General features: G+C 50.1%; 1 protein-coding gene across 7 annotated transcripts in view; it reads right to left on the bottom strand.

Moving 5' to 3' along the window:
• The window catches only part of KSR1 (kinase suppressor of ras 1), a 171,891-nt gene that overhangs the window by 45,296 nt on the left and 104,947 nt on the right, over positions 1-21,648 (bottom strand). For 6 of the 7 annotated variants that reach the window (XM_030799412.1, XM_030799409.1, XM_030799413.1 and 3 more), the window contains one exon: positions 4,143-4,290. In XM_030799412.1, the coding sequence (XP_030655272.1) occupies positions 4,143-4,290 (148 nt within the window). Of the gene's footprint in view, positions 1-4,142; positions 4,291-21,377; positions 21,464-21,648 lie in introns of those variants that run through there. The other variant, XM_030799414.1, reaches the window with a different exon arrangement.

Below are 21,648 nucleotides of genomic sequence, written 5' to 3' on the forward strand. Positions count from 1 at the left end.
CCCTGAGGCTTGTGTGGCTCTGTAGTGCTTGAGCTCCAGCCATTCAAGCACATGCTGGATGCTGGGTGGAAAGGCCTAAAAAGACCCATCCTTGTGCTTGTAGAGTCGAATGCGCATGACAGGCACATAACACACTATGTATGCTCTGTGCCAGGACAGGGACACACAGGGGGCTCTGCAGAGGAGCAGACCCTAAATCAGCTGTGGGGGTGGAGAGAGGGAGTGTGCCAGGGAAGGTTTCCCAGAGGAGGTGGCACCTGGGCTGAGCCAGCTATGGAAGAAGGTGGAGAAGGAGCACCAGGCAGAGGGAACAGCATAATGGGACGGTAAGGGCGTATGGCGCCTTCTGGTCACTACAAAGAGTTCTGTGTGCTGTCAGAGGTAAGGACAAGCTGGGGAGAGGCAAGGGATGAAGTTGGAGGGGTCAGCCCAGTGGGGCCAGATCAGGAAGGGCCTTGAATGTCTTGCTAAGAACTTTAAATCTCATATTGAATTGTAATCCCAAAGTTGGAGGTGGGGGCTGGTGGGAGGTGACTGGATCATGGGCATGGTTTCTCATGACTGTTTTGGCACCATCCTCTTGGTGCTGTTCTTGTGAGAGCGGGTTTAAAAGTGTGTGGCACCTCTCTGCCCCTTCTCGTTCTTGCTCTTGCTCCTGCTCCTACACTGTGGGACGCCTCACTTCCCCTTGCCTTCCGCCATGCCTGGAAGCTTCCCGATGCCTCTCCAGAACCAGAAGCTGCTATGCTTCCTGGAGAGGCTGCAGAACCATGAGCCAAGTAAACCTCTTTTTTAAATAAATTATCCAGTCCTGCAGATCACCAGGTCAGGAGTTCGAGACCAACCTGGCCAACATGGCAAAACGTCTCTATTAAAAATACAAAAATTAACCAGGTGTGGTGGTGCATACTGGTAGTCCCAGCTACTTGGGAGGCTGAGGCACAAGAATCACTTGAACCAGGGAGGCAGAGGTTGCAGTGAGCCAAGATCACGCCACTGAACTCCAGGTCGTCTCATAAATAAATAAATAAATAACCAACTCAGTTTCGGGTATTTCTTTACAGCCTGTGAGAAGGGACTGACGCACCTGTGTTGCACAAGCCCTGCCTCCTCTTCCCTCCGGCAATGCCTGTTCTTCTCCCCAGTGTACAGTGGAGGTCACTGAGACTCAGGGAGGCCACAGACACTGCCCAAGGCCAGAGAGCTAAGAAAGTGGTCGGATGGGAATTGAAAACTTTGATCTCAGCACCATGCTCCCCACCGTGCCCCCAACGATGCTACTGATTCTGAATAACCTATAGCGGAACAGCTGTGGGAGGTAACAAGCTCCATCAGAGGTGGTCAAGCCATTTATCAAGAATAGGGGGGATGAATTAGCCTTCCCAATTCATAAGTTTCTTTGTACATCCCATCCCCTCTTCAAACACCCTTCCTCCCACCTGACTGCAGTGACTTTCTATTCAGGAACCGACTGGACAGGAGCTGCGCAGTCCCTGTGCTCCCATACCGCTTGCTCCTTATGAGCTGCAGCCATGACTGACACTGTAGCTCATAGACTGGCCTACTGGAGGCACCAAACGAGTTTCTTGTTGAGCAGATGAAAGAATGAATTTCATGAATCTATGAGCAAGCCTGCCACCAAAGGAAACAAGCCCCAAAGTTGCAAGTTGCCTGTTTAATCACCACTGCTCTGGGCCCACTTGGGGATGGCCAATGGGTCTTGATGTGTGCACCGACACCAGCTGATTGGCAGTGGCTGCTTGAGAATGACACTAGAGTCACTCAGAAGCATCTGTGGGTTAGTGGTATCTGCCTCGGGTGAAGGACTAGGAGGATCAGCAGGAATGTTCATCTCCTATTCACCAGCACAGACAACCATCCTTCACTCACTTTTTTTTTTTTTTGGTGAGACAGGGTCTGGCTCTGTTACCAAGGCTGGAGTGCAGTGGTACGATCTTGGCTCACTGCAGTCCCTATCTCCCAGGCTCAAGCCATGCTCCCACCTCAGCTTCCTGAGTAGCTGGGATTACAGGCACGCACAACCACTCTTGGCTAATTTTGTATTTTTTGTAGAGACGGGGTTTTGCCATGTTGCCCAGGGTGGTCTTGAACTCCTGAGCTCAAGCAATCAGACTGCCTCAGCCTCCCAAATGCTGGGATTACAGGCCTGGGCCACCATGTCCAGCTGTTCACTCACCTTTCTTTAGACCAGAGATTGCAAAGGAAATGACTTCAACACTTTCTATCACCTCGTAGGCCTCACACTGAAAAGAACATCTAATACATGCCAGGCTCTGATCTAAGGACTTTACATTAACTCATTTCCTCTTCACAACAACCCTGAGAGAGGTGTTGTTATCACTGCCATTTTACAGATGAGGAAACTGAGGCACAGTGAGGTGAAGTAACTCACCAAGGTCCCACAGGTTCTAAGTGGCCGAGCAGAGTGCTGGGCCCAGGCAGGGCCCAGGCGGTCTGATTCCATAGCCCACCCGTACTGTGACTAGACTGCTCTCACCAAGCCCCATGGGGATGCAATGAAGATGCTGTGATGCATGATCTGATGGGATCACTGGTACCCAGCGGATCCCAGCAGATGCCTGTGAAGTAAAGCCAGCACTGGGCAGACGAAAGGCCTGTGTCCTGGACTGTGATGGGGCTAGGATTCTGCTGGGGATGCAGAGGCACCACAAGCTGAGACTAAATGAGAGAGAAGAAACCCAGAAAATGCTTCTTCTTCAGGGGCCTCCTCTAAGGCCTGCTGGAAAAAGCCCCCTCTGAACAAGAAACCTGAGTTCAAAGCCCAGCTCTGCTCCATGCCAGGTATGGGGCCCCAGATGACTCATCCAGCGCCTCCAGTGGTCAGAGAGGCCTCAGTTACAAAGCGAGCTCAACACTACCTCTTACAACGGTGTGGCCACAATATGTGTGTCACATGCCTGGCACACAGTAGGTGTATAAATTAGTGATCTCCCTCTCTTGGTATCTAGGACAAGTGGACAGCAGCCTGCATGACACAAATGGGTCACTACCACTTAAAAGCTGACTCTTCCACAATTCTTTAAAATCCAGGCATAAGGAGGAAGGAAAGAAGGGCTGACAAATTACCCCAAAGATCTCAGCTTGGGTGGCAAGCATGGGGACAAACCAATCGCCATCACGGCCCAAGGTTCAAATTCTGACTCAGCCACCAACTGCTGTGTGCCCTTACCCAAGCCCCTTCCCTCTCTGAGCTCAGTGTCCTCCTGTAATATGTGAGAACAAGAACACCAGCCACACCTCTGTTGTGTTTATTTTCAGCATCTGCCAGGAGACCTGGCAGGTCAAGATTTTCTGAACTGAGTGCAACTTTCTACACTGTGCCGTGTTCAGAGGACTTGATACAATGAGGGCAGAGAGGAAATTAAGCCCCATCCTCTCTGGGAAGAAAAAAACCAGGCAGAATATAAACCTCAGTGCCTTCCTTAAGCCTCAGGCAGACGGAGATAAGACAGGGGCCTCAGATAATTAAAAACCAGGCCTGATTCCATTCATGAGGCGTATTTTAATGCCTTATCTATGTGGTGGTGGGACAATTAAGTCAGGCATTTGAAGCTGTTTCCGAGGCAAGATTTAGAAAGCCTGTGAATAATTCCCAAGGACCTTGTGGCAAGGCCAGGATTACACACTTTGCCTGGGACAGCCACGTACATACTCCCAGCTAAAGAGCCATAGAGTTTCCCTAATCACCCTTGGCTCAGGCCCACATCAGCGGGTGCCTTCTGAGCACAGAACCCAGCCAGCAATGGAGACAGGAGAAGGCGGGGAGAGGGCTGGGGGCTGGAATGTGGGAAGCTGGCAGAGGGTACACAGAGCCCTCCACGGAGAGGAAATCATGCCAGGCCAGCCCAGCAGACAGGCCTGGGATTTCTAACCCTGGCTGAAGCCCCCTCAGATTCGGCCTGGCCAGACCCACCAGGATCCAGAGCCCCGAGGACCCTGGGAGAGCTTCTCAGGAGGCTGTGAACATCCAACCCTGGCCTTTCCAGGCTGCCCCAGAAACCCTGGGCCAGGCTTGCCCCGCTCCATCACCCACCATGGTGAAGGCCACAGCCCCCAGGGCACCAGGCCAAGCAAGGGAGAGGGTGGCAGGCCCCACGTACCCAGGCCTGTCACCTTCCGCAGGCAGGTGAGGGCGTACTGCAGACGGCCACACTCATCCCCGCTGGCCCCGCAGCGCCGCAGCGTCTCCTTCACCTTGGCCTCGTTCATCTCCAGCAGGGCATCCAGCGTGAGGTCGCGGGGGATCTCCTGGGGGGACAGAGGGACAGGCAGAGAGGCTGTGAGCAGTCGGCTGGGCTGGGAGCCCCTCAGCCTCAGGCTGGCCTCCTGCTGAGTGGCAGGGGCCAGCTGCTGGCTGGGCCGGCCTCTGACCAGAGCCACCACGTGCTTGGGGACACAGGCAGAGCTCCCTGGCCCCCACCCTCCAGGCTCCCAACGACAGCAGCTGAAGCAGACTCGGTGCCGGGTGAGGGGAGGAAGTAAAGACCAGAAAGGTTTGGATGAGGGCATGTTGCCCAGCTTGTTTCTTCTTACTCCTCTGTACAGAAAAAAACCAGCGAGTCATAACAACTTTTTAGAATGACGAGTACTTCAGACAAAGATGGCCCATCACAATTTTGTTGTATCTGAATCAGATAAGAGAGATTTCAAATCAAACTGGCTCAAGAAAGGAAGGATTGGAAAAAAAAAAAAACAAAAACCTCGCCAAACACTGCAGAGGCACTTACTGCCTCACCTGATTTCTGTCAAAACTTTTCACTGGGCCCACCTGACAGCTGAAGAAAGAGGCTCAGAAAGATAATGTCATCTGCACGAGGTCACTAGGCCATACGGTGAAGAAAGCGGCAGGCAGAATTTTAAGGTGGTCCTGTGACCTTCGTCCCCTGGTGTTGCTCCTGATCTTGTTACGTTACAGCAATCTCCCTCTTATCTGCAGTTTCAGTTACCAGCAGCCAGCCATGGCCTAAAACTATTAAATGGAAAATGCCCGAAACATTCCAGAAATAAACAATTTATAGTTTTAAACTATGCACCATTCTGAGTAATGTGATGAAATCTTGCACCATCCAGCTCCGTCCCACCGGAGACGTGAACTGTCCCTTTGTCCAGCGTCTCCACACTGTCTCCACTCCCGGCCTGTTTGTCACTTAGTGGCTAACAGTCTTGGTTATCAGATCAACTGCCACAACCTCTCCCCACGTAGGCACTTTATCCTCTCACAGCATCACAAGATGAGGGGTGAGAACAGTACAGTAAGATATTTTGAGAGAGAGAAGAGAGACCACATTCCTTTAACTTTCATTATAGTGTATTGTTATAATTGCTCTATTTTGTTATTGTTGATTATTAATCTCTTACTGTGCCCAACTTACTAACTTTATCAGAGGTATGTACGTATAGGAAAAAACACAGTATATATCATATATATATATATTCAGTACTATCCATGGTTTCAGGCATCCACTGAGGGTCCTGGAACATATCCCCTACAGAAAAGGGAGGATTACTATATACAGCAAAAGGGAAATTATCCAAGTAGGCTTCATCCAATCACGAGAGCCCTTTGAAAGCAAAGGGTTCTCTTGAGCTGGTAACACAGAAGTCAGAGACCTGAAGGGTGAAAAGGACTCAGCAGACTTTGAAGGAGGAGGGGAATGGGGGTGGCCTCTGGGAAAAAAAGTAGCCCCTGGCTGACAGCCATTGAGGGAATGAGGACCTCAGACCTCCAGTCACAAGGAAATGGATTCTGCCAATAACCTGGATGAACGTGAAGTGGATTCTTCCGCAGAACTTCCAGGTAACAGGAAGGCCTGGCCTATACCTTGACCTCAGCCTTGTGAGATCCCAAGTAGGGATGTAAGCAGAGCCTGCCTGGATTCCTCCACCTAGAGAACCATGAGCTGATAAGCAGGTGGTGTGTTAAACTGCTAAATTTGTTATGAAGCAATGGAAAATACAAACAGTGAATTGTTTGAATCAAGGCCCAGTGGACTTCAAAACTTGTGCCCCTTCCTCTCATCAAGGGGGGAGGGAACCTCTCCAGCTCTGACTACTTTGAGCCACATGGCACTATGAGAGGCATTGGAACCAGAGCCATTCCATCTTGAATAGGGGCTGGGTAAAATGAGGGTGAGACCTGCTGTGCTGCATCCCCAGGAGGTCAGGCATTCTTAATCACAGGGTGAGACAGGAGGTCACAAGATACAGGTCACAAAGACCCCATGATAAAATAGGATGAGCTGAAGAAGCCAGCCAAAACCCACCAAGACCAAGATGGTGACCAAAGTGACCTCTGGTCTTCCTCACTGCTCATTATATGCTAATTATAATGCATTAGCATGCTAAGAGACACTCCCATCGGCGCCATGACAGTTTACAAATGCCATGGCAATGCCCAGAAGTTACCCTATACGGTCTAAAAAGGGGGAGGGGCCCTCAGTTCCAGGAACTGCCTGCCCCTTTCCCAGAAAATTCACAAATAATCTACCCCAGTTTAGCATATGGTCAAGGAATAACCATGGAAATAGCCAACTAGCAGCCCTCAGGGCCGCCCTGCCTACGGGGTCGCCATTCTTTTGTTTCTCCACTTCTCTAATAAACTTGCCTTCATTTTATCCTGTGGACTCCCCCAGGATTCTTTTTTGTGCAAGACTCAAGAACCCTCTTTTGGGATCCGGAATGGGACCCCTATATCCAGCAACAATACCAAGCCTGGGACAAACATAAAAAACCAATGGGACATGCCTCTGGTCTCAAGTGGCCTGTAGCCCAGTGGGAGGGGTGACAGACATTTAAACAGGTAACTACAATGCAATAAGATGAGCACTAGAGCAGAGAGAGTTCAAAGAGCTATGGGACCAGATCAGACTTTTTTTTTGTCTTTAACCCTTTCCATATTTTCCAGATTTTCTATAACAGAGAAGGCCAGACATTCCACATCAAAGGACTGCTATAAAGCTCACAGTTCTTGAGAATCTAAGCCAATTTACAATGATTTTTATCAAGTTGTGTCTAATTTTACTTTTAAGGACTAATTTCATTGTCATTCTATTTACATGCTGTAATTCTTTGCCTCAAGGGTCAAAACTAACCCTGATGAAGATACTGGCTGAGTCCTGGGGGTATGAGGCCCAACCCATACCCCTCTCTCCCATAGCACAGCTGGAGCTAGATGACTGCCTTTTTGTTTTTGTTTGTTTTTTACTGTACCCGCTGACGGCAGATGCTTTTGTAGCTTTTCAGTATATTCTTCAATCTTCAGGGCTGTAGGCAAGAATCACATCAGCGCTTAGAAGGATTCACACCAAAATAAAGCCAGACACATAACTGTACCAAGAAGCTCATCACTGGTTGGCCAAAACCCTGGTTGCCTTCCAGAAGATAAAACTAAAGTGTCACAGGAAACCACTGATGAGAACGGCACCAGCAGGGGAGGCAGATTAGACAAATGGTGCCATGCAGAAGCTTCTATTCAATCAACATGTCTTGCTTTCTTTCCCTTAGCCTGTCTTCCATTGAAATGAGGTTTGGATATCTTTGCCCTCATTTGACTGTTAAGAGCACCTTGGCGATACCGTCAGGGCAAGCACAAAAGCGACCTTCACCTTATCTGAACAAAGCAATCCTCTACTTCTCTGTAAGGGTGTCCTCCGTTTCTCTCCACCACATACTCCAAGGCTGTGATGACTCAGCAGTTTCCCCAGAAGATGATAGAGATGTTTAACAGGGCTGGGGAGGGAGCCAGGCCGAGCAAACCCAATCTTCAACCTGACTATAATGCAAATAGGGATTCTTTTTCTTTCTTTTTATTCCTCTCCTCCTCACCCATACCAAGTTTCAAGTTCTCAAACAAAGTAACTACATTTATTATTACAAACTATTTGCCAGAACAATATGCCTAGGGCTTTGTATACATTATTTTATCTTTAATCAACTCAGCAAGTAGATGGAGCTAAGTCCATCTTATTGAGGCTCGGAGACTTCACAGCTTAACAAGTGGCTGGGCAGAATTGAAACCCACGTGTGCACGATTCCAAACCTCCTCCAAATATTCCATGCTGTCACTTGTTAACCTGGCAGAGCCTTGGGATACAGCAGCTACCTTTCAGGGGAAATTATTTTTTTCAAAGTAAATTAATTTCTACCTACTTTCAGAAAATAGAAGTGAAGTACAGAAACAGCTGGATTGGTTACAACTCCTTTGCCTTATTTGAACAAGATTCGAACAGTTGGCTACATTTGATTGGCACAAGTGTAGTCTACAGTGTTTTTATACCTCCACTTGTTATAGTTCATGACATACAGAAAAACCTTTAGGCTGAACTTAAAATATCTAAGGAGGCAGCTCTAGGCTAAACTTGATTTAACACACTTCTGTGCCTTTTTACTGAACAAGAAACCCAATGGTAGCAATGGCAATGCTAAAGAGAACCCCCTCCCCGCCCGCTTTCCTCCCTTGGTGTTGGGGGAAAGGGGCAGGCAATGGAGGGGCACCAGACCTTCTGGTTTTAAAGAAATCTGAATTTTTATTTTTAAATGGCTGGCTTTTACATGGTGATAACTAATTCAAATCTGTGCAAACGAAACAAATTATGTCCATGAAGAACATGGGGCTTCCAGGCCTGCGCGCGGAGACCCCATGGGAAGAATCTGATGCCTTCCAAGGTTAATCTGATCAGTGAGTAAGTCTAAAACTTTATTTCTGTAGGCAAATGGGGAAGGATGCAGGCCCAGTAGCAAGTACTCCAGGGGACCAGGCTTTCTCAGTGAGGGACCCACTCTGGAAACAAAGTGCCCCGTCTCCCAACTCTACAACTGACTCTGAGACCCAAAGTTAACTTAATCAAGAAAGGAAAGCTACCAGGAAGGTCTCGTGGCTGTGAAGGCCCGTGCGAGGGGCCCTGATATCTCCCAGTATCATGACTCAACAGTGCCCCAAAGCAACTCAGCACTCCCAAAACCTCACACATGGATGTGACTCGCCCACACACAGTGACAGGCACAGCCAAGTCTGATTTAGGAAGATGTTTCAAAGCAGAGTAACTCACAACTTTCCTGGATCATCTCTAAACCAAAAACAAATTACGGAATCAGTTTTGCCACCTGCTGAAGGTGAACTCACAGGTGAAGCCACTCTGAAACCTTCTCAGGTCTGAGAGGCTCCAGCGCCCCAGGAGGGCATCCCATCTGCCAGGAGGTGCCCAGAAGGTGCTAAGTTGTCTCAAAGCCAAGGGCAAAAGGCCCCTCTCTCTGCCCATTCCCCAAAGTTCTGGAGAACCCGGCTGGGAGTCCATACTGCTTCCAGGAGAATTACTGCCCACCCCAGCTTCTGTCTAAAGAAGAAAACATGGAACTACAAACCAAGAACGGAAGACATGAATGCCCAGACCATCATAGGAGATACCCAAACCATCTTGAGAGATGCCCAGTCCCAGCTCCAATGAGTCTCAGGGTTAGCATGGGTGCACACAGGTGGGGAGGCAGGAATGAGGAGCAGAGTGACAGCGTCAGAGATCACTGGCTCCCCGCCTCTGCCTGTCTCCCTCAAACCAGGAGATACGTTTTCCAGTAGGTGGGATTAAGTTATTCTTTCTGATATTAATTGGAGAACAGGGCCAGTTGAGCGCTGAGGTCACTCCCAGTCTGTGACAATCCAGTCATGTCATTAGCAGGAGACTGCTGGTCTCCATTCTCTCCAGTAGAGGGTGAGGATGGGTTTGGGCAACGTGCTGCCCCCTTCCCCAGCAGCTGGCAGAGGCTGGCGTCACAGGCCATGCTGGGTAAGCCGGCAGCTCAGGGCCAGTTAGGTATCAAATGGTATCCAGGGATTTACTAGCAGCCACGGGGCTGCCTGGGGTCTATACTTAGAAACCTGGGCCTGCTGACACTGAAAGGCGCCACACTCCCTGTGGCCAGTCAGGTGGACCAGGAAAATGCCAGGGGCGGCACCGCTGCTGTGCCGGCCATGCATACAAACACATTGCACTTCATGCAAGAACACAGGTGAAAGCTGGGTTGAAGGAAGATCAAGAAGCAAACCCAGGCTCTGTGTTTCTGTTCAGCTTTGCACCCCTAGAACATGCCTCAGGCTGCTGGAACATAGGTCCATCTCTGGAACCTGCATCACTGGTGTGTATGGGCAGGTGCATCCCCCAGCCTCCCTGGCTGTGATGAAAGAGATCCTTAACCCCAGACCTTTCCCCAGGAACTGGTCAGACCAGAGAGGCCAAAGGTGGGCTCCTAAAGCCTTGTGGGTGGTGACATAGGACCCTGCACATCCCTCTGAGGCCAGAGCCCAGCGGGGCTGGAAGGAGAGAGAGAGAGAGGAGCAAGTGGAGAAGGTTTCTGTGGCAGCCCAGGCTGGGAGCCACGTCTAAAATTGGCAAGGGGGCACCTGACAGATGTTCTTCCTACCTGCATCCACCATTGGGGCTCATGGAGAGGGAGGAGTGAGACTTGGATAGCAACAGTCAGATATTCTGGGAGGCACAGGAAGGGCTGAGGCAAGAGCCCAGGTCAGGCAGCCTCCAGGGGCTTCCACAGAAATCAGCAGAAAGCCTGGGGATGCTGGCTTTGCTTGTGGCCAGTTCTAAGGCCCAGCCTCCTCACTAGCCCACCCCTGGGAAGCAAGGTGAACAAAGCCCCCTCCTGGGAGAGTCAGTTGGTTCCTTGAGGGCAAACCCCCCTCTCAACACCGTTCCCTGGAGGCCAGCACAGTGAAGCAAAGAGCCAGACTGGGTCCCTGCAATGCCCCTGACCTCGGACAAAGTCCCCGCCCCTCTTTGCACTTCGGATTTCCCATTTATAAAATGAGTGGCTCTGCCTAGAACAAATCAATGGCTCTCAATCCGGGTTGTGTCCTGGAATTTTCCAGGGTCTTTAAAAATGAATCGCAGTGCTTGGGCCCCACTTCAGACCAGCCAAATCAGAATTTCTGGAGGTGGGGACCATGAGGGCAGACAGGCATTGGGGCCCAAAGTCTGGCCAAAGCAGCCCAGGACAGAACAGGTCTGGGGACGTCCAGACCGGAGGGCAGATGCGGCCACAGCACGGCTGTGCTCAGGAGGCCACATTCATTCCACTGAACTCGAGCCCAGCCCAAGCTCACAGCTGTCCCAGGAGACGTCCTCTCCTGTGCCCAGGTCCCTGCCTCCCTCTCCACAAAGCAAGTAGGGGCTCACAGTGGGGAGGTGGGCTTGAACTGGAACCTTCAGGATTGGCTTTTTCTCACGTATGCATTGGTAAGCCTGGGATTGAAAGCTTGTTTAGAAAGAAGGTACAGTGGTGGGTGTGGAAGAATAGAGGTCAAAGGGGAGAAGGAGATGAGAGGGGTTCAAGAAAGGGCGATAAGCATTTATTACACATGTCCTGCGTGCCAGGCACTCTGTGAGATGAACCACAGAGGTCAGCACATGCAATCCTCCTAACAGCCTGAGATGGGAGATAAGGCGAAGAGAGGGCGGGTAGCTTGCTCAAGGCCACACAGAACGAGGCCATCTCAACCCACTACCAGCCAGCCCTTGTGTCCACCGCCTTGCATTATGAAGTGAGCCCTTTTTCCCAGGGCAGCGTTTATTTGCCACCACTGGCATCACAGGTCACATGTGACTTTCCAGACCCCATACTGCTCTATCCCTGGGCCCAGCTAGGGTGAGCTCTGGCAGTGGGGTTTAAAGCAGCTGCAGGAGGCTCCTCCAAGGAGGTCTCTCCATGTTCCCTTTTAATCCCACTTAGCCTCCACTCCAGTCCTTTGGAGGAGGCTGACACTGTTCAACTCTGCCTGGGACCAGATATCTAGCTTCCAGCTGCACCCGTTGTCACCACAGCCACCACTTTCTCTCCAGGCCAGCCCACCCTCCTGGAAAGCTTGTCCTGTGGCTGCCTCCTTGCTCTCCCTATCAGCGTTGGAAAGGCCCCATTCCTCCTTCTATAAATCCAGAGGTATAATACATAGTGTGAGAAAAGGCGAACTTTTTCTGAAAGCCACACAAAGTCTCTTCAGCTTTGTGGGCCACATGATCTCTGTCGAAACTGCCCCACTCTGCCGCTGTGGCACCACCAAAGCCACAGACAACACGTACACAAATGGGTGTGGCTGTGTTCCCATAAAATTTAACTATGGATACTGAAACAAATTTCACGTAACTTTTACGGGTCACGAAACATTCTGTTGTTTTTAATTCCTCCCGCCAGTTCAAAATGTAAAAAAACCATTCTTGGTTTACAAGGCTCTACAAAAAATAGTGCTGGGCTAGATTTGGCCCATGGGCCAGTTTGGCAACCCCCAAACACATAGCAATGCTGTTGGGCTCCACCTCCTGGTGGCCCTGGGCCTGGCTCCTCCTCCTTTCCCACCTCCCCACCTAACCCCCAGCACACAGTCAGCAGGACAGGCTTGCGGGCACACCCACATCTTGTCACCTTTCTCTGCATCATCAACACACATTTCTAAAACCAGGCTCACACGCCAGATGTGTCCTGCATTAGAGAAACACACACAGCTACTCCAGCTTTGGGCACTGGTGTGTCCCCCAATTACTCCCAAAATGTAGAGAGGAGATGGGAAGGCTTCTACAGAGTGGGTTTCCCTACACCCAGGATGTTTTGTAACATTTTACAAAATGCGTGATTGTAAAATTTTAATTTTTTTAAAAAAAGAAACAGTATTATCCACAAGATCCCACTCTAGAACTTGAGTCAAAATGAATACATTATTTTTTTTAAATGTTTAAAGAACATTCAAAAGGAAAAGTAGGGTCAGGACAGAACGTGGGAGGGTGAGCCACAGCCAAAGAGCTGCGTTAACCTTGGGTGACACTTGACTTCTAGGGGACTGGCAAATGAGAAAGTCCCTCCCTGCACAAAATAGGGCTATGTGCAGGGTCTAAAGCTGAGGGCCTGGGATCAGAGGCCCCTTCTGGGATGGCAGCTGGCTGAGGATGGTGCTACAGAAGAGGGTAGGCACAGGACGTGCCCCCAACAGGGATACTTTTCCTCTACAGAAGGCAGAGCCCTGACAGCAGGCCTTGGCTGGGACTGTTGCCGGCAAACTGGGATGTGGTAATCCTATGAGGAGGGTACAGGGTGCTAGGTGTGGCTAGAGATGTTAACTCCCCATGGGGGACCCCAGCTCTCCTGGGGGTCAAGGCACTGACAGAACTAAACAGGGGTTCCTGGGTGTGGATGCCATGTCCCCGGCATCTTTACTGCTCCCCCTCCCCATTCTCCCCTGCTGGGACACACCACTGAAAAAGAGAATGGTCAGATGAGTCCCCTCCTCCTCCACATGCACAGGGCGAGAGCTCGGAATTCAGCCAGTGAGGGCCCTGGCGCCAGAGGGTGTCCAGACTGTCAAATAGGCCTCGGGCGCCAGCCTTGGAGTCTGGTGGGTTCCTTGTGGGGCCAGGAGCCAAATCACAGATGCCCTCCACCAGAGGGACATGCCCCAGTGTTTAGCACGTGAGGTCTGTCCTTTGGGGTGGTCTGTCCGTTCAGATGAGTGATGAGCCAGGCCACAGCAAGTGAGCCCAGAGCTGGAGACAGAAGAATCAGGCTCCTCCGCCTAGGAACAAGAGCTGTCAGGTTTCGGAGCTGCCCCATGGGGCATCTCCCATCGGGTTCGGAGCTTCGGAACAACTAGGAGACAGGTGTCTCAGGAGCTCCTGCTCCCCTCAGGCAGCCCCTCTGTGGTTTTCCAAAAACCTTGAAAACAACTTCTGCCCCACAGCAGCAACAGGCATCAAAGCTATGGGAGCTCAACAGAGACCCTGAGCAGATGGCTGAGGAGAAGCTGGGGAGACCAATGCCACAGCTACCAGGCTCTAGGGGCACGAAAGGGGCCAACAGATCTTCAAGGGGTCAGGAAGAAACCCCTTCGCTGCCGAGATCAAAGGCAGGCTCCAAAGGGAACTTAGGGACAATCTAGTCAGCACTCATTTTGCAGAGGAGAAAACCTGCCTGGGTCACCCCAAACGATGGTGCCAGGACCAGGATCCAGGTGTCCAGACACACTTGCCAGTAACCAATGCCAGGATATACCCTGCCTCCAGGAGGGTGCGCCAGTTTCCAGCATGCATTCCCTGCCCAAGTGCAAAGGTTTCATTCCTTCCAGGTTTTCTGCGCCAGTCCAAGAAGGGAGCCAAGGTCAAGATCTCCCTGAGGTCTGCCCTGAAAATCACCTCCCTCTGCCTAAGGGACGCCAAGCCACATGAGTGCCTCGTGGGCCCAGAGCCCTGTGCAATCCAGAAGCAATGCGGCTCTGGGCTCGTGGCCTCACCTGAAGCCTAGCCAGGTCCTAGGCCTCAGTGGCTTAGAAGGTGGCAGATGGGCGGAACTCCTCAAGTCCATGTTCTTGCCCACTCCTACCCACTACCACTTTTTTTTAAAAAAGAGATGAGGTTTCACTATGTCAGTCTGGCTGGTCTCGAACTCCTGGCTTCAAGCAATCCTCCTGCCTTGGCCTCCCAAAGTGCTGGGATTACAGATGTGAGCCCCACTCCCACTTTGGTGACAATGCACTTTTCTTCTTCTTGAAAGAAGAAACAGATTCCACATCACCAGCGACACCCTAACGCCCAGGTCCTGAGACCCACTCAGGGCCATGGCACATGGATTCTTACAAAGCTTCTTGACATATTTCCCCTTTTCACAATCAGTCTAATCATAAAAATAACAACCATTGGTATTATCACCACTCTGTAAGTAGCCTGGGCCCAACTGCTTGGTAGCTAAGGAACTGAGCTTCATAGAGATTAAGTTATACACCTTAAGACACAGCAAGCCCTGAGTAACAGGGCCTGGATTTGGACCTTGGTCTGTGTGACCCCAAAGTCAGCACTCATAGTCTCTATAACCATCAGCCTCCCTGGCCTGGTCAACCAGAAGCATGGAGAGGTAGGGCTGGATCAGCCCATACAGCTCCACGTTCTTAAGCTCCCTGTAAAAAAGCAGCATGCTCAGAACAAGCGTGTGTCCTACTCAAAAGCAGGAAATGACCAAACACTATTCACTAGAAGGATGGGGAGGATCTATTTCAGGAAGATTCTAACTGATCCCTAGTGACTTTATCACACAGAAGACAGCGAATGAAGTCATGAAACAGAAGCACCTTCTGCCCCAACATGCGATTTCTCCACACGTGTTCTACAGCCAGTTCGCAAAGCAGGGACTCAGAGTCTAGCAAACAGACTCAACTCCAGGGAGCTGTGGAATGGCCTCCTGCGCCCAGACCCCCGTGCCTACCTCATAATCCTCCAGCCCAGGTGGGCTCACGCCTCGGGCTTCTCTTGGCATCCCCAGAGGTGGGGGCCCCGTGCCCCTGGACACCTTGGCTGTCACCCAGCTCCACAGGCGATTCATGACGAGGGGGCCCGAGCCCAGGGTCCCCAGCAGCCCTGGCCCCCAGTGCAGTGTCCCAGGGAAGACGGAGGCAGGGAGAGGGGTTTCTGTTTTCATGACTGTAGTGAACAGTCACTGCAGCCAAAAATAGTTTGTGCCTGGGAGCTGGGGAGTCAGCACATACTTCCCGGGGCAGGTGCTGGGTGGGAGACGTGCAGGCTCCAGCAGGCCCTGCAGCAGGGGCTGGGGACCGGGACCCAGGATGTCCACGATGCGAGGCTACCAAGAGGTTTTCCCTGCCTTGCCACCTCCCTCCAAGAGGTAGGACCTGAGTCAATAAGAACACTGTCATCTTCCTCCTTCCAGTGAATCATCTGGGGAACCCCCACCCCCACATGAACTCCAGCTGCCCCCATGCCCCTGCAGCTTCTCGCATGCTTCAGGTAGGTGGTGTAGAGACCAACAGGGAGAATCCTATGAACTGCAGCAGATGCCTGGGATGGCTCATGGGACAACCTTCAAAAGGATGCTCGGCTGTCAAAACTCCTAGAGGTCTACACCAGAAACTGTGAACTTGAGTCCATGCAAATGAAAAAAATAAATGTAGAAAACAGTTAAGTGCTGGCTGTCAGTGGCTGGCAGAGTTATGTGGGGGTTTTATTTTATTTTTAAACTTTTCTGTATTTTTAAATTTTCCTACAGTGGATGTTCATAATTAGATTTACAGAATGCTGTTTTAAAATAATAATTAGTGGCCAGGTGCGGTGGCTCACACCTATAATTCCAACACTTTGAGAGGCTGAGGCAGGCGGACTGCTTGAGTTCAGGAGTTTGAGACCAGCCTGGGCAACATGGCAAAAGCCTATCTCTACCAAAAATACAAAAAAATTAGCCTGCTGTGGTGGCGTGCGTGTAGTCCCAGCTACTCGGGAGACTAAGGTAGGGGGATTGCTTGAGGCCAAAAGATGGAGGATGCAGTGAGCCAAGATTGTGCCAATGCACTCCAGCCTGGGTGACAGGGTGAGATGCCATCTCAAAACTAAATAAATATAATTTCACGTAGTTTCTCCATCTCTATTTTATACTGAGGATAAAAGCATTGCCTCCTCAATAGTTACTGGGAGGAGTGAATGAGATTCCACATAAAGCTCACAGCTCAGTCCCAGGCACAATGGGAGTGCCTGCTAAAGAATTACAGCATAAATTCATAAATATACTACAAAGAAAAAGAAAAAGAGAAGCCTAGCAAAGTTGGTTGACTGAAAGGAAATGCATCAAATGGTTTACAGTGTTTCCTTTGAGTGGTAAGATTACAGTGCAAACCATAATAAATGGTAGCTGTTACTGTTTTCTATAATTTCTATACTTCACACACTTTGAAAATAAACATGTATGTAAATTACTGGATATTAAGAAAACATCTAAAAAGCTAAGAGCCAATGGTTGTCTCTGAGTAGGGTTTTCTCTGCCTTTCTATTATTTTCTAAAATAAACATTGATTTCATAGTGAGAGAAATAAGAAATGTTATTAAAAACAAAAACTGGAGGGTGGGCTCACCTATTGTTTTCTAGAAACATGATCTCTGCAGAGCCTTCCTGCGGAGCTGCAAAGCCTCTTGACAAATCATCTCTGAGGGAGGAAAAGTTTCTACAGGTCTCTGCCTTCTGTTTTCAGGGCTGTCTTTCCTCCAAGAACCCATTTCCTGAGCCTATTGGGGGTTGGGGGGTTGGGGGGGGGGTCTTCCATCTTCTTAGCCCAGTGATTGGTTATAGTATGAACATGTGGTCAAAGCCAAGCCAATCAGAGCCTTCTCTGGGATTTTTCAGCTATTTTTCAGCCAAGGGAAACAGCCCTTCATGGACAAGCATGACTACAGTAGAAGGTAGTGAGGCTTAGCTGCCTGTGCTCTTCATACCTGCCACGTGGAGCAAGCCTGTCCCACAGGCACATCCTAATGGCATCACCTGAGCCTCTGCATCCAGACTTCCTTGGATTTGTATTGCCTAAACTGGTAAGTCTCTGCTTTAAGCCAACAGGTATCTGAACTTGCTTTGAAAAAAGTTCTAACTAGGAATAGAGGAATATAACTTCGATTAAGTAAGTACTTACTATGAGCCCTGGTGCCATGTCATTCTTCCATTTGTCCATCTATCCATCCCATCCAGTCAACAAATAGCTACTGAAGGCCAGGTGCGGGGTCTCACGCCTATAATCCCAACACTTTGGGAGGCCGAGGCAGGCAGATCACCTGAGGTCAGGGGTTCAAGACCAGCCTGGCCAACATGGTGAAACCCTGTCTTTATTAAAAAATACAAAAAAATTAGCCAGGTGTGGTGGCAGGTGTCTGTAATCTCAGCTACTTGGGAGGCTGAGGCAGGAGAATAGCTTGAACCTGGGAGGCGGAGGTTGCAGTGGGCCGAGATTGCACCATTGCACTCCAGCCTGGGCAACAAGGTAAAACTCCTTTTCAAAAAAAAAAAAAGGCTACCAAATACCAACTGTACTAATCAAAAAATAGCTAAAATACGTAATTGAAGCTTGTGAATAAGTGCTAAAAGGAAAGAGCATGCTGAGATAAAGCGGCAGGTATAGGAGGCCTCTAAGCTTAGACAAGGTGGCCTCTCTGAAGAGCTGACCTCTAAGTCCCGGTCAGAGGATGAGATGGCACTAGCCACAAGGGGGTACAGCAACTTCCAGGCAGAGGAAACAGAACATACAAAGGCCCTGGACTAAGACAGGAAACCATATGATGCATTCTCCTGCTGATGGCAGAGTAAGGAAAGGCAGGAGATGACGTGGAAGAAGGTGGCAGATACTGAATACTTAAGGGGCCTCAAAGGTAGGTGAAGGGTTTGGATTTTGTGCTAAGCGTAACAAGACACTGACAGAATATTTAACTCAGAACTATCTAGCCAGGCTCGGTGGCCCGTGCCTGTAATCCCCACACTTTGGGAGGCCAAGTGGGAGGATCACTTGAAGCCAGGAGTTTGAGACCAGCTTGGGGCAACAGAGCGAGACCCAATCTCAACTAAAAAATAAAAACATAGCTGGGTACAGTGGTGCACACCTGTAGTCCTAGCTACTGGGGAGCAGGAGAATAGCTTGAGTCCAGGAGTTGAAGGCTGCGGCCATGATTGCACCACTGCACTCCAGCCCAGGCAGCAAGAAAAAGAAAAGGAAAGAAAAGGAAAATGGAAAGGAAAGGAAACAAGGAAGGAGAAAGGAAAAAGAAAAAGTAAGAAAGTGAGATAACCAGATTTGCTAAAACCACTCTTAGCTCATGAAGAATGAAATCAAGAGGGTAAAGAGTGGATATAGGGAGTGACAGGGGAAACTGCAACAGTCCGAGGACTAGTCAGGACCAGGGAGGTGGCAGTGATGCAAAGAGATGCAGAAGGACTTGAGACCCATACTTGGATACAGAGCCAGTAGGATTTGCTAGCTGATTCCACGTGGGCATTGAGGAAGCAGAATGAGTCGGAAACGACTCCTGGGTTTCCAGCAAGAGCAGCTAAGACAGTAAGCGGGCTCAGAGAAGTCGAGGGACCTGTCCAAGGTCACAACGCTGGCAAGTGGCAAAGGAAGGATTTTGTCAAAATGTTGTCTGCCTCCAAGGCCATTTACTTCCAGAGGTGACACTCAAACAATTTTGTTTCCCAATCCTGTGGCCTCCCCCAAAGGTACATAGCTAGGAGCAGGGGCCACTGAAATTTATGTGCTATTTTTTTTAAAGAAGGGTAATACGAGATTGCTGCTTTATAATATTTAAAACAGTACAGTGTTGACATAAATGTTTCCCAATGATATCTGGCCATAGTCAGATCCGTTCTAGAGCAATCTTGCCTTTGAGGTGGTCCTAGGAGGAGGAGGGAACACACAAGCTGACCACTCAGGAGCCAGGTAGTCCCCAGAGGGGGCTCAGGCACATACTACACCAAAGCCATCTCATGGCAGGGCTACAGACACACAGTCCTGCTCAAGTTCTGTGGCCAACAGAAGCCTGAGGCAGCTTGGGAGCTCTGGGATTCAGCAGGCCACCAGCAGCCACCTCATCCTCACCCTCCCCAGAGATCCTTGTAATGCAACCTTCACTGGCCCAGGTGAGAGCTCCTGAGATGCCCTGGCCCAAGAGACCAAAATCCTTTGGATAATGTTATTTGAATCCAATCATTCAACAAGAACACCCACTACATGCCAGGCACTGGGGATAGAGCTGTGAACGAAATAGCCAGGTCCCTGCCAACATGGTGCTTCTAGTCTAGTCAGTTTTCACTGGACTGGGCAGCCCAGAAATCCAAAGGATTGATCAAAAACACCAAGCAAGGCCGGGCCTGGTGGCTCATGCCTGTAATCCCAGCACTTTGAGAGGCCACGGCGGGCAGATCACTTGAGGACTGGAGTTCAAGACTAGCCTGGCCAACATGGAAAAAACCCTTCTCTACTAAAAATACAAAAACTAGCCGGGTGTGGTGGCATGTGCCTGTGATCTCAGCTACTCAGGAGGCTGAGGCAGGAGAATCACTTGAACCTGGGAGGTGGAGGTTGCAGTGAGCCAAGATTGCGTCACTGTACCCCAGCCTGGGTGACAGAGCGAGACCCTGCCAAACAAACAACAGACAAACAAACACACACCAAGCAGTACAGGACCAAGCAGGACATTCATGCTCATGATTTTTCAGATTTCATGAAACCAGGGGAACCCCCACCCTGAAAAGTGGGTACCTTTGGCTCAAGATCAGAAAAATTAATGACTTCATCTGTTGGAGAAAGTAATGTCTGCCAGTTTCAGAAGGACAGGAACTCATGTTCAGTGGCTAGAACAGTGCCGAGCACACAACAAGTGCTAAATACACACTCAGGGAGTGAATAAATAACTGAATGGAAGTAGGACCTCAGCTCTGTACCTGACCACGCTTCATCCCTTCCCCCCTCCTTGGGGCCACCAGTCAGCTATGCACCCTAGTTATTTGCAGACGTGTGCATCACACTAGCTGTAAGTATCCAGGACAGACTATTTTGCTCATCATTAATCAAGGTACCAGGCAAAAGGTAAGTGATCAATGGGTGCATATGAGTAACGAGTGAATGTGAAGGAAAGAAGAAATGAGGGGGGAAGAGAGAGACACACATGCACACATACGCACACACACAAAGGCAGGCAGTCAATTCATTTACACAACTACATATCATACAGTAGCCCCAGACTGTGCTATTCTGGTAAGATATTAGATGACAAAATTGGGTATGAGAAGAAAGTACAAGGACCTGGGTTTGAATCTTCACCCTGCCATCAGCTTGCAGGGGATCATCAGATCCCCCTCTCTCCTGTCCCAGGGATAAGGATGAAACAGGATGACATCTATACAATGCTGGCCTTGTAGCTTGCCCCTTCCTTCCATGCTCTAACTTCAGCTCCTCTCCTGACTGGCTGGGTGATACAGGCATGCCAGTCCACCACTTGCCGCCATTTCCCCATCCTAAGTGGAGAGCTGTGTGGCCCAGCCCCCACTGGGCTGGTACCAAGGCAGCCCTGTGCTGCTGGGCTGACACATCGGCACAGATCCCTCCAGGAGGCTGGGTTAGGGTGTGTGCTGCTTCCTGGGGAGGCTCCCAGTTGCCAGAGAGCAAGGTTGTAAGAACAGCTGGGCCTCTGGCTCTCAAAGACAGTATGGGGCCGACAGGAGGAGGGGTGGGAAGCAGAAGCTAGGAATGAGGGCCATAGTCATGCCGACTCGCGCTGCACCCCAGGAACCAAACACGGGTTCGCTTTCCTGGTTAGGTCTCACATATCCTACTGCCTCATACAGCCTACATTCCTGGTGTCCACACAGAGCTCCGGCCACCTCCAGCCACTGGGAAACCAAAATGGTGGCAGGAATCAGGTAGCTTTCTCCCCCATCTCTGGGAGAAGGCCTCATCTTAAACACGGGAACGCAAGGATAGAGGAGAGGGGAAAGAGAAACATGTCCAGCCAGGATCACAACAAAAATCCCCTTACCAGATCCGCCTGCATCTTCAGTTCAGGAACCACCAGCAGTAAGAGCTTATTCAGGGGAACCTGTGGCTTTCACCCTGGAATCCCAGACTCTGCAGCACCCACCTCTCCCAGCTAGAACCGCTCAGGCAGCGCTTGCCACTTCCTTTCAACAACTTCCAACCGGGAAATTGCTAAAGAAAAAAAAAAATGGCTCCATGCCAGCAGGCTCTGAAATCATTTCCCCAGCTGCAGCCAGAACATGAAGCTGTGACTTTTAGATGTAACCTGCGGG

The sequence above is a fragment of the Nomascus leucogenys genome, chromosome 19, assembly GCF_006542625.1.
Source record: "Nomascus leucogenys isolate Asia chromosome 19, Asia_NLE_v1, whole genome shotgun sequence".
Classification (NCBI taxonomy): domain Eukaryota; kingdom Metazoa; phylum Chordata; class Mammalia; order Primates; family Hylobatidae; genus Nomascus; species Nomascus leucogenys.